Genomic DNA, 16,546 nt, shown 5'->3' with positions numbered 1-16,546 from the left:
CTTTTCCACCAAAGCAACCATAATCATGAAAATAGTGTTCCAAAGCATCCTGAAATGCTTGTTAAAGGTATGCATGTATTCATAAATGTTTTAAAACCATGATCTATTTGCTGTAGAAAATGGTAAAACCAGGACAAGTCAGGCAGTTAGATAATACTTTAATTGCTTTGTACATTAAATAATGTTTTTTGATGGAAATACCCAATTTCCCACTATTGTTGTCAGTGTTTAATAGTTGTTCTTAAATGTTCAGGATTTGTAATTGCCAAACAAGGTAAAATTTTATTGACACTGTATAGTACCTTCCTCAGGGCTGTCTGCATTTCTTTATTTCTTAGGCTGTAAACAATGGGGTTGAGCAGAGGTGTCAGTACTGTATATGTGACAGCCATCAGCATGTCTTCATGGAAGGACCCACTGTTCTTGGGTATCAAGTAGACAAAGCAGGCAAATCCATAGTGCATAGTCACAACTGTGAGGTGAGAGGAACAGGTTGAGAATGCCTTATGCCTCCCCTGTGCAGAAGGCATTTTCACAACAAGGAATACTATGAAGATGTAGGAAATCATGATTAAAACAAAGCTGCCCACCAGAACAAATGCAGAAAGCATAAAAATAATCATTGCATGATGAGCAGTGTAGTCACATGCAAGGTAAACCAAGGGTGAAATATCACAGAAAAAGTGCTGGATAGTGTTGGAGTCACAGAAAGACAAGTTGAATATGGTGAAGGTGATGCTGAGAGAACAAAGGAACCCAATGACACAGGAAGCCATTATAAGCTGAAAGCAGACCTTTTGGGTCATAAAGATATGATAATGCAGAGGGCTGTGAATGGCAGTGTAACGGTCATAGGACATGGCAGCCATGATGAAACAGTTGTTACCAGCCAGCCCAAAGAAGAAAAACATCTGTGTGGCACACTCAGGGAGAGAGATGACCTTGCTCTCTGAAAGCAAGTCCACTAACATTCGGGGCAAGATCACCATAGTGGTGCTTGTTTCTGAAAAGGACAAAGCAAAGAGGAAAAAGTACATGGGAGTGTGAAGGTTGTGATTGAGTTTGATGGCCACCATAATGGATGCATTTGCTATGAGGATGGTCATATGGGAAAGGAAAATCACAACAAAGAGTAGATTTTGTAGCTCTGGGAAACTGGAAAAACCCCACAGAAGGAATGTGGTCACTGTGGTGTGATTGCCCATCTTCTAGGTGGCAGCAATTTTTACCCAAAGATGAATATGTGCTTAAGGTCAAGGCTCTAAGATGATTGTGAGGAGCTTCTGCACTGATGCTGTCAGTTACTTAACCAAGACTTTCCAGGTAGTTTAAAACAAATGAATAAAGAAGCCTGTAAAAGGGGAGATAATGGAGTTGAAATAACTCGACTAATAAAGGTACTTCCAGCTAAGTCCGATGATGTGCGTTCAGTCTCAAATGTCCGCAAGTTTCAAGAAAAAAAGAAAACCTGACTCCCACACATGTACCATCAAATGTGCTTACACACACACACACACACACACACACACACACACCACTACATGTATACATATGCACAAATGGATAAGCAAATGAATGTATGTATGCGTGTATAAATGTGGACCAAATTAAATCAAGCCAGGGGCCAACGAGTCTAAAATGGAAATCTGCATGAAACTCACAGACTGGACCCAAATATCTTCTTGGAGTCTCCTCACAAAGCATTCTGTAACACTCTTTTTCCTTTTCTTGGTCTTCACAAAAGAAAACAGGAAGTATAAATGTCTCAGTCACTTGATTTGATATGCTACAGTTTTCAAATGATATTTTGCATTACATGATGCCCTGGCCTCTCAACATTGTTTACTAACCTTTTATTGGAAAACACACAGTAACTGAATAATTTGTTTTCGAATCGACATGATTTTTTAAAATTCTGCAGAGATAAAACGGAATTCTAAAGGAAATTCCCCCTGTTTTCAGTGTGGTCATTACTGTTTGTATTCTCCATCACTTAAGGATTCCAAGAATGTTTTTTTTTTCACCAATGACCAGGTCAGATGAATAAATAAAATCAGCATAAGTAAATTCCTAGTTCTTTTCTTAGTATAGTAATTTAAGGTTGAAAATGATAAAATCCACAGTTCTCATGTTCTTTAAGCACAGCATAATTTTTAAGTACTTACACAAGTTAAGCTCTCATCATAATTCTTGTCCAATACTTAGATGATATAATGAACTCAGCAGGAGTTAACATGATCTCAAAGACTTAGGTTTATTTCAGAACTGCAAATTGTTGTCACAGTGGTCTTGTGACCTCTAACATTTTTTAGCTGAACGCTCAGTGCCTTTTCTTGCTGATGAAGTTGAACATTTCTCTTTGCAGTGCAGGCATGAAAAGAACAACTTAAGTTCTTCAGACCAATCTCACACAGTCAGAATTCTATCTTGTCTGTTCCTTTGGCATATAATTGATGAAGAAAAGTAGAACAAGAAATTGTCAGAAACCCTCTTTAGAAAATTTTTCTTTTTAACCTCAGTTAAAGGTGAAGGGGAAAACTCTAAGAAAGTTGAATAGAAAACAAAGGCATGGAAGACAAATAAAGAAAGGGATTTCTGTAAGGCAAAGGACACTGTGGTTAGGACAAAACGGCAACCAACAGATTGGGAAAAGATCTTTACCAATCCTACAACAGATAGAGGCCTTATATCCAAAATATACAAAGAACTCAAGAAGTTAGACCGCAGGGAAACAAATAACCCTATTAAAAAATGGGGTTCAGAGCTAAACAAAGAATTCACAGCTGAGGAATGCCGAATGGCTGAGAAACACCTAAAGAAATGTTCAACATCTTTAGTCATAAGGGAAATGCAAATCAAAGCAACCCTAAGATTTCACCTCACACCAGTGAGAATGGCTAAGATCAAAAACTCAGGGGACAACAGATGCTGGCAAGGCTGTGGAGAAAGAGGAACACTCCTCCATTGTTGGTGGGATTGCATACTGGTACAACCATTCTGGAAATCAGTCTGGAGGATCCTCAGAAAATTGGACATTGAACTGCCTGAGGATCCAGCTATACCTCTCTTGGGCATATACCCAAAAGATGCCCCAACATATAAAAAAGACACGTGCTCCACTATGTTCATTGCAGCCTTATTTATAATAGCCAGAAGCTGGAAAGAACCCAGATGCCCTTCAACAGAGGAATGGATACAGAAAATGTGGTACATCTACACAATGGAATATTACTCAGCTATCAAAAACAACGACTTTATGAAATTCGTAGGCAAATGGTTGGAACTGGAAAATATCATCCTGAGTGAGCTAACCCAATCACAGAAAGACATACATGGTATGCACTTATTGATAAGTGGCTATTAGCCCAAATCCTTGAATTACCCTAGATGCCTAGAACAAATGAAACTCAAGACGGATGATCAAAATGTGAATGCTTCACTCCTTCTTTAAAAGGGGAACAAGAATACCCTTGGCAGGGAAGAGAGAGGCAAAGATTAAAACAGAGACTGAAGGAACACCCATTCAGAGCCTGCCCCACATGTGGCCCATACATATACAGCCACCCAATTAGACAAGATGGATGAAGCAAAGAAGTGCAGACCGACAGGAGCCAGATGTAGATCGCTCCTGAGAGACACAGCCAGAATACAGCAAATACAGAGGCGAATGCCAGCAGCAAACCACTGAACTGAGAATAGGACCCCCGTTGAAGGAATCAGAGAAAGAACTGGAAGAGCTTGAAGGGGCTCGAGACCCCAAAAGTACAACAATGTCAAGCAACCAGAGCTTCCAGGGACTAAGCCACTACCTAAAGACTATACATGGACTGACCCTGGACTCTGACCCCATAGGTAGCAATGAATATCCTAGTAAGAGCACCAGTGGAAGGGGAAGCCCTGGGTCCTGCTAAGACTGAACCCCCAGTGAACTAGACTGTTGGGGGGAGGGCGGCAATGGGGGGAGGGTTGGGAGGGGAACACCCATAAGGAAGGGGAGGGGGGAGGGGGATGTTTGCCCGGATACCGGGAAAGGGAATAACACTCGAAATGTATATAAGAAATACTCAAGTTAATAAAAAAATAAAATGTAAAAAAAAAAGAAAGGGATGCTACCAGAAATTATCCAGTAATACTCACTAAGATTAAATTAAAATGATAAAATACAAAGCTACATTTCTCACTTGAAAAGTTACTGTTTTGTATTTTCATTGTGGATTTAGGTACAGAATATAATAGTAGTCAGGCCAGAAAAATGGCATATGTTTCATACTAACAATATGTCACAAATGTATTGGGGTAAGGTACTGCTATTTCACGGAATCCTCAGAAACCATGTGATAGGGTTAGCAGTTAAGATTTACAAAAAGGAGTTTTAGGTTCAGAAGGTCCAATTATTAGAGGTCATTAATTCATTCAAATACGTTAACTAAATTCTAATGATGTTCCAGAAACTTAAAAGTTCTATGAGAAACACAATGTGGAGTTAAGTGATGTGGCAGAGCATGAATATTTATTCAATCAGGGAAGCCCTATCTGAGGAAGTGACATTCTAAGATGGACAGAAGAATGACAAACTGCATGTGAAAATTGACAGAGAACTTCAGTTGCATAGGGAACAGCCAAGACACAGAGGAACAGATCTACTCAAGCAATCCTTGCTCAGATTCCTAGGGCTTGCCTTCAAGTTCACCCCACTCAGCTTCTTTCTCTGAAGGCTTCCTGGTCAATTTACCTCAAAAGGAAAATTGTTCTATATGTGAGCTACTGTACTAGCTCTTATAAAAATGCTCTTATCTAGATTTGGCAGTACATTCCTATAATTCCAGAACTTAGAAGGAGGTGAGCAGATCAGAAGTTCAAGGGCAGTCTTGGCTACATCATAAGTCCAAGGCCAGACTGGATGAAACAAACTTTTGTCTCAGAAACACACTGTAACATTTCCTGGTACATAACTAGTGTCATAATTCCTCCGACTATTGAATAAAATATTTTTCTTGTTCATATTGGTAAGTCCCTTCCATAAGTACAGAGCTCTGGTTCATGATATCTTGATCTGAGTAAAACCTTCTGGCCTGCTTTCCCCCCATATCTATCAGCAGGATGAATACAGGGCCTACCTCTTCCCATTCATGTTGCATACCTCCTTCTGGCTTTTTGAATGTCATAACTATGCAATCTGTGTTTCCATTAGTGTTGCTTTTTGATCCTCATTACTTACAGGAGAGATGGTGCTAATAACTCCCAGTCCAAATGTTTTAGTAAACAGGTCATAATATACTGCTTTAACACTATCTACTAAAATGGTTTTGTTTATGAGGAGGAAACTGCAGCTCAGAGAGATGTCTGACCTTCAGAGATAACACAGGTGGTATTTCTACATGGACAGTATATTAGCACAGTGTTAAGAGGATGGAGAACAATTTACTTGCCTCACTACTAACAAAGACTCCTCCCCAAACATACATGCTTTAGCATGTTTGCTCAACTGCCCATCTTCATTTCTTGTCAACCACATAGGAACAGCATTCACTATTTCTAAAATGCAGCACACTCTTTCTTAACTCTTCTACTTTACATATTTTTCAAAATTAAAATGGATGTCTGTTTGCCGTTTTTGCCAAAAACAACAAAATAAATAAATAAACAATAATAACAACACAAGAAAATACAGTTTGAATACCACTTACTCTTAGAAGCCTTCCTACGTCATCCTGGTTGTTAGTCAATTTTTTTCTGGATTAATATAACTTTTATGGTGATGAGAACTTTTGTTCAAGATTGATTTTTATATAAAATAAGGTAAAGGCTTGTGTCAACTCTCATTTGCCCCAACTTTCAACCTAAGGTGAGTGAATGTGACTCGTGAGTACTGCTTATTAAATTACCATAGGGGAAAAAAGCAGAAGCCCTCTAGTCTGAAGAAAGTCATCCACATGTGCTACTTCAGTTTGCTTGCTGCTTGCTCTCCAATACACTATCCAATCCATTTGGCTGTATTTAAATACGCATTGAAATAGGTGACTACTCTCAAAACAAGTTTTAAAAATCAGCTCTTTATAAGGAAGTTGTGAGAACAGGTACTTTATAAATGCTTATGTTATTAAATTAATGAATTTTGACAACAATAAAAGCAATCAGATGCCTCCTAAAACTCCAACTGTGTAACAGCTTCCAGAGGAAATGCTATCATAATTTTATATTTGACAGATTTCAATATTTTCTATATTATCAATTTCCACTCAAGCTCTAAATAATCTTCCTAAAGAAGTTTTAGAATTGCTAGAAGAGAGTATCAAAATACTACATACTCCTGTTCTAACATCCACCCCCTCCTCACACACACATGCACATGCATATGCACAAACACACACATGTGTCTACTTACACATGCACACACCACACATCACAAGTTTAGGAAAATTTCTAGTCCATACCTCATTGTATGTAGCTTGACAATGTTTCTCAGCATTTTTAGTTAAAAGTTTTAGTTGATAGATATTGTTATAATGGTTCTCATATATGTTGGTGATAGATTCTGATGTCCTCATACTATTCAGGTGCAGCTGGGACAGGGCATATGATTGTATGGTAATATTTCTGTTCTTCCCAATGACCCTTACAGCCACTGAGGAATAGAATACCACTAACACAGGATCTATGATTGTCTTTGTTTTGCCTAGACCTAATCCTTTTTTATAGGTACACCTCTTGTTTGTCTTGAGTTTTACATTCCTATCTCTATTTCACATCATCAATGGTTTCTACACCTGATTTCCTGCTCTACTAAGAAAAAAAAACAGCTGGCAGAATTGTTTATCTTCCAGCTAATCTATTCATATAAATTCTTGGGTACTTACTAACAGAGTATAAACCCTAACTAGCACTTGATCATTAGAATAATATTCGTTAAGAGTAACATCAAAACTGCTCATAGACTGCCAGCTTGGAAAAAGGAAGACTCACTTTCTAATCTTTAAAAATAACAAAGTAAGTAAGCTGCAGGAAAAATTTAGTCTCACAGTGTAGGTATAACTTTTAAAGTTTTAAGTACTTTCCCCTTTAGCTGTCTGTGATGAATCCCTTATAAATTTAGACTCCATAAAGGGCAATTCTGTGTTCATTTATAGTCAATGGAGCTCAGTACAATAGATGTTTTAACAAGAGTCCTGAGGCCCAAGGGACCATCATTTTGAGACTCTTCATTCTAGATACAAGGAACATCATACAAGAAATGCCCACCAAAATTGTCATTTCCTCTTCAAAACTATGGGGAGTTTTTACTTATACTTATTGTGGTTCTACCAAATAACAATAGAAATAATTTAAATTTAACTTAGTGAAAATATATCTTGAAATGCATATGATTCCCGTGGGCATAGTTTACTTATTACATGATACCATTTCTTTTTATTTTAAAATTCTGAAAATTTGCCAAGTATCTAAGAGCTCTTCCACCTGTTCACAGGACGAGACTGCAGTGCTAAAAGAAGCAATTGTCTGGGGAAGCAAAGGAAGCAAGAATGAAAAAATACCACAGAGCGTACACACTGGGAATGTTTTTTCTTGGGAGTGACCTTGCTGAAGAGGAAGCCCAGTCCCCAAAGTGCACTCTAGCCTTGGTCCCAAGAAAAGCCCACCTTTATCCCCACTTTTCCAGTTTTTCTCTTAATATCCGTTGTTACAATACTAATTCCATAAGGAAGCCAATTGGTGGTCTGCCTTAAATTCTCATTTCACTTGAACTTCTCCATATTTCTTCTGCTTGAAAATCCCTTTCTATCTATACAGTTTTGTCTATACATTTTTCCTAATTTTTATTGGTTATTTTATTTATGTACATTTCAAATATTGTCCACCTTCTCAGTTTTTCCTCCTCAAATCCCCTATCCCATCCCCTGTCTCCTGCCTCAATGAGAGTACTACCCACCCACCCATTCCTGCTTCACCATCCTAGCATCCCCCTACTCTGGGGCGTTGAGCCTCCACAGAACCAAAAGCCTCCCCTCCCATGATGCCAGAATAAGGCAATCTTCTGCTACATATGCAGCTGAAGCCATGGGTCCCTCCATGTGTACTCTTAGGCTATAAACCCTCACAAATGTTTAATCATTCTTCTGTTTGTTGTTTGTTTGTTTGTTTGTTTGTTTGTTTCAGAACAAATCCACATTTTGCATAATAAAAGATACAGAAGAAATAGTTGTTCAAGAGGAACTCCATAGCTTAGCAAGGCAGTCTATTAGGAAATCTGTTAGGAAGAGGCATTTTGATTACCTTAACTAGGTACCAACACCTTACTAACAGACACACAATAGCTAATGAACATTGATACATAACAATGATTTGGGACATTTACAAGATTTTTTTCCATTGGTGTACATTCATTATACATAGTAATAGGTTTCATAGAGGTATATTCTTTCAATATTCATCTGTACCACTCCATCCCTTTATTTACACTTGCCCCTTTCTCTTTCCTACTAGTATTTTGCCTTCCTCTATTCTCCCTTCTCCTAATCTCCTACCTTCCTTTGCTCCCTCTGCTTCCATGTTTCATGTTTTAATAAGGAATTATAAAAATCATGACAATAGTTTAAAATATAAACACATTCATAAAAATAAAATCTGATTTTCACATACTGATTTTGTGTCCTGCTTACCTGTACTAAAGTGTACTTACAAGTTAAAAGTTTTCTAGCTTTGTTTTTGCTGCCTCTTATGTCTGATCACATTACTTGCAAATAGTGATAATTTTACTTCTTCCTTCTGACTGTAACTTTTTTTTTATCCTGTGACATTACACAAGCTAGGACATCAAGGAAGCACTGAATAAAATTGAAGAAAGTAGTCTTTTAATTTCTGATTTCAATGGAAGTATGTTGGTTTTCTCCCACTTTGTGTATTGTAGGCTATAGCTTTGTTCTATGTAACCTTTTGTATTGGGGCATATTCCTTTGACTTCTGGTTTTCTCGGGGCTTTTATAAGGAAGTAATATTAAGGTTTCTCATAGGCCTTTTCTTTAGCTATTGATAAAATCATGTGATTTTTGTTTGTTAGTTCATGAGTCCATCAATGTGATATCTTGTTTGTGGATTTGCAAATGTTAAATGGTCCATGTATCCCTCAAATTCATCCACATGACCATGATAAATGATCTTTCTGATATGTAGCTCAATTAGATTTGAAATGATATTATTAAAAAATTTATATCCATCGTTATGAGGAAGGTTGGCCTGCTACCTTCATTTTGTTTGAGTCTTTGTATTTGTTATAAATATAACTCTGCCTTCTCAACATTGATTTTTTGATGCTAGTTCTCTCATTGAACTAAAAGTTCAATATTTTGAATATTCCAGCTGGCAAGCAAAGTCTCAGAATCTGTCTATATACACACTCCAAATGCTGGGGTTACAAGTATATAGAGCCTTGCCTAGTATTTCATGTGGGTGTGACAAATTTAAATTTGGTTAGTTGTGCTTGCAAAAGAAGTGCACTCACTTTCTGAGTCACATCTCTAGACTCTTTTATTACTATTGTACTGTAACTTCGTTGTTCTTTTTATAATGATTTCTCTTTTAACTTTTTTTCCAGTAGAGACTTTATCTCCAACCTGGTCCATCCTCCAATTGATTGTTCTATATCCCACATCTCCTCTCCTCTATCTCCAAGAGAATATCCTCACCCCACCAAACCTCCCCATTCCCTGGGGACCCAAGTCTCTCAAGGGTTAGGTACATCCCTGATTGAGTCCAGATCCAGCAGCCCACTGCCATATATCTGTTCGGGGCCTTATATCACCTGTGTATGCTGCCTGCGTGGTGTGTTTAGTGTTTTGACTATTATGTGACAAGAGGAATTTCTCCTCTGGTGCAGTCTTTATGGAGTTCTGTCGGCTGCTTGTATGTTTATAGGCATCTCTTTCTTTATGTTAGGGAAGTTTTCTTCTAAAATTTTTTGAAGATATTTACTGGCCCTTTAAGTTGCGAGTCTTCGCTCTCTTCAATACTTATAATCCTTAGGTTTGATCTTCTTGTTTTGTCCTGGATTTCTGGATGTTTTGGATTAGGAGACTTTTGTTTTTTACATTATCTTTGATGGTTGTGTCGATGTTTTCTATGGTATCTTCTGCCCCTGAGATTCTCTCTTCTATCTCTTATATTCTGTTGGTAATGCTTGCATCTTTGACTCCTGATCTCTTTCCTAGGTTTACTATATCCAGAGTTCTCTCCCCTTGTGATTTCTTTTTGAATTTTCAAATCCTGGATGGTTTTGTTCAATTCCTTAACCTGTTTGTTTGTGTTTTCCTGTAATTCTTTAAGAGATTTTTGTGTTTCCTCTTTAAGAACTTTTACTAGTTTAGCTGTCTTGTCCTGTATTTCCTTATAGGAGTTATTTATGTCTTTCTTAAAATCCTCCGTCATCTAGGGGCAGTAAAGCTGCAGGAGTCCTGCAGTCCAGATTGTGCCCAGATCTGAACTAACACGGTCAAACAGCTCCTGCACCCAAATCCCATGGGAGCAAGAGCTAGACCTTCAGAGAGGCATTCACGCCTGGGAAACCAGAGGAGACTACTGCCTGCCCACATTTCTGACTCTAGAGGAAAGCGCCTAGTGTCATCTGGGCCCCCTGTCCACAGGGACCCGGGAGAAAGCGGGGCAGGCCCTTCTGGTTGCTGCCCTCACAGAGAGCTGAAACCTACCCCAAGGAGCAACTTAATGCCTGAGACCAGAGTTAAGACCAACTTTTCTGCTCCAAGTGACCTGCCTGGTGAACTCAGGACACACAAAAGCAAAATTCTTCTGGGACCGGACACTTCTGGTTTCTAGTTGGTGCCTGAACCTTGTTGATCCCAGCCCACAGCTCCCTGCTCCCAAACCCCGTGGGAGAGAGAGCTGATTGCCCAGATGTGTGGGAAATCCTGAGACTGCAGGGCAGGAGAGATCGCCACTTCTACCCACCTTTGGCCACATCCCTGGCCAAAGAGGAAACTGTATAGGGGCTCTGGGAACAGGAAGATAGGTGTACTCAAGCTGCAGGAGCCCTGCAGTCCAGACTATGTCCAGATCTGAACAAACCCGGTCAAACAACTCCCTGCACCCAAATCCCATGGAACAGAGAGCTAGACGTTCAGAGGGGCAGAGATACCTGGGAAACCAGAGACTACTCTCTGCCCACATTTCTGACTCCAGAGGAAAAAGTCTAACACCATCTGGGCCCCTTGGGCATAGGGTCATAGGAGAAGTAGGGGCAGGCCTGGTTCTTGCACACAGGAACAGCTGAAAGGCAGTGGAGAGGAATGACTACACATCTGAGAGCAGAACAGTCTGTTCCCATAACTGGCTGAAAGAAAACAGGAAAACTGGTCTACAGCACTCCTGACACACAGGCCTATAGGACGGTCAGGCGACTGTCAGAAATAGCAACCAAGGTAATGCCAGAGACAACCTGATGGCAAGAGGCAAGCACAGGAAGCCAAGTAACAGAAACCAAGACTACATGGCATCATCAGAGCCCAATTCTCCACAAAAGCAAACAGTGAATATCCAAACACACCAGAAAAGAAGATCTAGATTTAAAATCACATTTGATCATGATGATGGAGGACTTTAAGAAAGACAAAAAACTCACTTAGAGAAATGCAGGAAAACACAAGTAAACAAGTAGAAGCGCTTAGAGAAGAAACGCAAAAATTCATGAAAGAATTACAGGAAACACGGTCAAACCAGTGAAGGAATTGAAAATTGAAATAGAAACAATAAAGAAAGCACAAAGGGAGACAACCCTGGATATAGAAAACCAGAGGAAGAGGAAAGGAGCCATGCATACAAGCATCACCAACAGAATACAAGAGAAAGGAGAGAGAACCTCAGGAGCAGAAGATTCCATAGAAATTATCGACACAAGGGTCAAAGGTAATGTAAAATGAAAAAAGGTACTGGCCCAAAACATACAGGAAACCCAGGACACAATGAGAAGATCAAAGATCAAACCTAAGGATAATAGGTATATAAGAGAGTGAAGACTCCCAAATCAAAGGATGAGTAAATATCAAAACACACATTGCACCTCACACAATAATAGTAGGAGATTACAACACCCCACTTTCATCAATGGACAGATCATGGAAATAGAAATTAAACAGGGACATAGACAGAGCAAGAGAAGTCATGAACCAAATGGACTTAACAGATATTAATAGAACATTCTCTCCTAAAGCAAAAGGATATATATTCTTCTCACCACCTCATGGTACTTTTTCCAAAATTTACCATATACTTGGTCATAAAACAGGCATCAACAGATACAGAAAGATAGAAATCATCCCATGCACCCTATCAGACCACCACGGGCTAAGGCTGGTCATCAATAACAATAAGGGAAGAACACCCACATATACATGGAAGTTGAATAATGCTCTACTCAATGATAACCTGGTCAAGGAAGAAATAAAGAAAGAAATTAAAGATTTCTAAGAATTTAATGAAAATGAAGGTACAACATTCCCAAACTTATGGGACACAATGAAAGTTGTGCTAAGAGGAAAACTCATAGCCCTGAGTGCCTGCAGAAAGAAACAGGAGAGAGCATATGTCAGCAGCTTGACAGCACAACTAAAAGCTCTAGAACAAAAAGAAGCAAATACACCCAGGAGGAGTAGAAGGCAGGAAATAATCAAACTCAGAGCTGAAATCAACCACGTAGAAATAAAAAGGAGCATACAAAGAATCAACAGAACCAAAAGTTGGTTCTTTGAGAAAATCAACAAGATAGATAAACCCTTAGCCAGACTAAGGAGAAGACACAGAGAGTGTGTCCAAATTAACAAACTCAGAAATGAAAAGGAAGACAAAACTATACAATCAGATGAAATTCAAAAAATCATCAGGTCCTACTACAAAAGCCTATATTCAACAAAACTTGAAAAACTGCAGGAAATGGACAATTTCCTAGACAGATACCAGGTACCGAAGTTAAATCAGGAACAGATAAACCAGTTAAACAACCCCATAACTCCTAAGGAAATAGAAGCAGTTATTAAAGGTCTCCCAACCAAAAACAGCCAAAGTCCAGACAGGTTTAGTGCAGAATTCTATCACACCTTCATAGAAGATCTCATACCAATACTATCCAAACTTTTCCACAAAATTGAAACAGATGGAGCACTACTGAATTCCTTCTATGAAGCCACAATTACTCTTATACCTAAACCACACAAAAACCCAACAAAGAAAGAAAACTTCAGACCAATTTCCCTTATGAATATCCACGCAAAAATACTCAATAAAATTCTGGCAAACTGAATCCAAGAGCACATCCAAACAATCATCCACCATGATCAAGTAGGCTTCATCCCAGGCATGCAGGGATGGTTTAATATACGGAAAACCATCAACGTGATCCATTATATAAACAAACTGAAAGAACAAACCCACATGATCATTTCATTTAAATGCTGAGAAAGCATTTGACAAAATTGAACACCCCTTCATGATAAAAGTCCTGGAAAGAATAGGTATTCAAGGCCCATACCTAAACATAGTAAAAGCCATATACAGCAAACAAGTCACTAACATTAAACTAATTGGAGAGAAACTTGAAGCACTCCCACTAAAGGCAGGGACTAGACAAGGCTGCCCACTCTCTCCCTACTTATTCAATATAGTTCTTGAAGTTCTACCCAGAGCAATCAGACAACAAAAGGAGATCAAGGGGATACAGATCGGAAAAGAAGAAGTCAAAATATCACTATTTGCAGATGATATGATAGTATATTTAAGTGATCCCAAAAGTTCCACCAGAGAACTACTAAAGCTGATAAAAAACTTCAGCAAAGTGGCTGGGTATGAAATTAACTCAAATAAATCAGTAGCCTTCCTCTACACAAAAGAGAAACAAGCCGAGAAAGAAATTAAGGAAATGACACCCTTCATAATAGTCCCAAATATGATAAAAGACCTTGGTGTGACTTTAACCACACCCTTCATAATAGTCCCAAATATGATAAAAGACTTTGGTGTGACTTTAACCAAGCAAGTGAAAGATCTGTATGTTAAGAACTTCAAGCCTCTGAGGAAAGAAATTGAAGAAGACCTCAGAAGATGGAAAGATCTCCCATGCTCATGGATTGCCAGGATTAATATAGTAAAAATGGCCATTTTACCAAAAGCGATCTACAGATTCAATGCAATCCCCATCAAAATACCAATCCAATTCTTCAGAGAGTTAGACAGAACAATTTGCAAATTCATCTGGAATAACAAAAAACCCAGGATAGCTAAAACTATCCTCAACAATAAAAGGACTTCCGGGGGAATCACTATCCCTGAACTCAAGCAGTATAACAGAGCAACAGTGATAAAAAACTGCATGGTATTGGTACAGAGACAGACAGACAGACCAGTGGAATAGAATTGAAGACTCAGAAATGAACCCACACACCTATGGTCACTTGATTTTTGACAAAGGAGCCAAAACCATCCAATGAAAAAAAGATAGCATTTTCAGCAAATGGTGCTGGTTCAACTGGAGGTCAGCATGTAGAAGAATGCAGATCGATCCATCCTTATCACCCTGTACAAAGCTGAAGTCCAAGTGGATCAAGGACCTCCACATCAAACCAGATACACTCAAACTAATAGAAGAAAAAGTGGGGAAGCATCTCGAACACATGGGCACTGGAGAAAATTTCCTGAACAAAACACCAATGGCTTATGCTCTAACATCAAGAATCGACAAATGGGATCTCATAAAACTGCAGAGCTTCTGTAAGGCAAAAGACACTGTTGTTAGGACAAAACAGCAATCAACAGATTGGGAAAAGATCTTTACCAATCCTACAACTGATAGAGGGCTTATATCCAAATGTACAAAGAACTCAAGAAGTTAGACTGCAGGGAGACAAATAACCCTGTTAAAAATGGGGTTCAGAGCTAAGCAAACAATTCACAGCTGAGGAATGACAAATGGCTGAGAAACACCTAAAGAAAAGTTCAACATCTTTAGTCATAAGGGAAATGCAAATCAAAACAACACTGAGATTTCACCTCACACCAGTGAGAATGTCTGAGATCAACAACTCAGATGACAGCAAATGCTGGCGAGGATGTGGAGAAAGAGGAACACTCCTCCATTGTTGGTGGCCTTGTAGACTGGTTTAACCATTCTGGAAATCAATCTGGAGGTTCCTCATAAAATTGGACATTGAACTGCATGAGGACCCAGCTATACCTCTCTTGGGCTTATACCCAAAAGATGCCCCAACATATAACAAAGATGCATGCTCCACTAGGTTCATAGCAGCCTTATTTGTAATAGCCAGAAGCTGGAAAGAACCCAGATGCCCTTCAACAGAGGAATGGATACAGAAAATGTGGTACATCTACACAGTGGAATATTGCTCAGCTATCAAAAACAACGACTTTATGAAATTCATAGGAAAGTAGATGGAACTGGAAAATATCATCCTGAGTGAGGTAACCCAATCACAGAAAAACACACATGGTATGCCCTCATTGATAAGTGGGTATTAGCCCAAGTGCTTGAATTACCCTAGATGGACAGAACACATGAAACTCAAGAAGGATGACCAAAATACAAATGCTTCACCTCTTCTTTAAAAGGGGAACAAGAATACCCTTGGCAGGGAATAGGGAGGCAAAGTTTAGAACAGAGGCAGAAGGAACACCCATTCAGAGCCTGCTCCACATGTGGCCCATACATATACAGCCACCAAACTAGATAGGATGGATGAAGCAAAGAAGTGCAAGCAGACAGGAACCGGATGTAGATCTCTCCTGAGAGACACAGCCAGAATACAGCAAATACAAAGGTGAATGCCAGCAGCAAACCACTGAACTGAGAACGGGACCCCCATTCAAGGAATCAGAGAAAGGACTAGAAGAGCTTGAAGGGGCTCGAGACCCCATATGAACAACAATGCCAACCAACCAGAGCTTCCAGGAACTAAGCCACTACCCAAAGACTGTACATGGATTTATCCCGAGCCCCAAATTCATAGTTAGCAATGAGTAGTCTAGTAGGGGCACCAGTGGAAGGAGAAGCCCTTGGCCCTGCCAAGGCTGGACCCCCAGTTCGGGATTGTTCGGGAGAGGGTGGTAATGGGGGAAGGATGGGGAGGGGAACACCCACATAGAAAGGGAGGGGTGAAGTTAGGGGGATGTTGTCCTGGAAACCAGGAAAGGGAATAACATTTGAAATATAAATAAGAAATATTTAATTTAATAAAGATGGAGAAAAAAGAATGCACCCTAATATAGAGATGCATCTTTAAAAATCTGTATCATTGTGAATGCATTATTTAAAAAATCAATTCCTAAACTCTGAAGTGAAGCAGCAAAACATTTCTAGGTCCACAAGCCCTGAGACTGGTCACCATCTACAAAATAAAAGTAGGCTAGAGTTGCAAATGTTTTTGAGCTTGAGGAAATTGTATGCTCAGAGGAACATGGCGCCATGTTATTTTCTAATGCCGCCTCTGCAGCCAAGTCCAGTCTGTGAACCAGGATTGTGATGTACTTTTTGTTGCCA

The 16,546-nt window shown here is 39.2% G+C and overlaps 1 protein-coding gene across 1 annotated transcript; it reads right to left on the bottom strand.

The window, feature by feature from the left end:
• Positions 1–221: 221 nt before the first annotated feature.
• On the bottom strand, positions 222–1,205 carry Or10ab4 (olfactory receptor family 10 subfamily AB member 4). Its single transcript, NM_001000215.1, is given in 1 exon segment — positions 222–1,205. A coding segment is annotated over 1 exon segment (984 nt).
• Positions 1,206–16,546: the final 15,341 nt, after the last annotated feature.

This window comes from Rattus norvegicus, chromosome 1 (genome assembly GCF_021556685.1).
Source record: "Rattus norvegicus strain SHRSP/BbbUtx chromosome 1, alternate assembly SHRSP_T2T, whole genome shotgun sequence".
In the NCBI taxonomy this organism is placed as follows: Eukaryota; Metazoa; Chordata; class Mammalia; order Rodentia; family Muridae; genus Rattus; species Rattus norvegicus.
The sequence above is the reverse complement of the archived record's forward strand: the minus strand, read 5'-3'. Positions and strand labels throughout refer to the sequence as shown.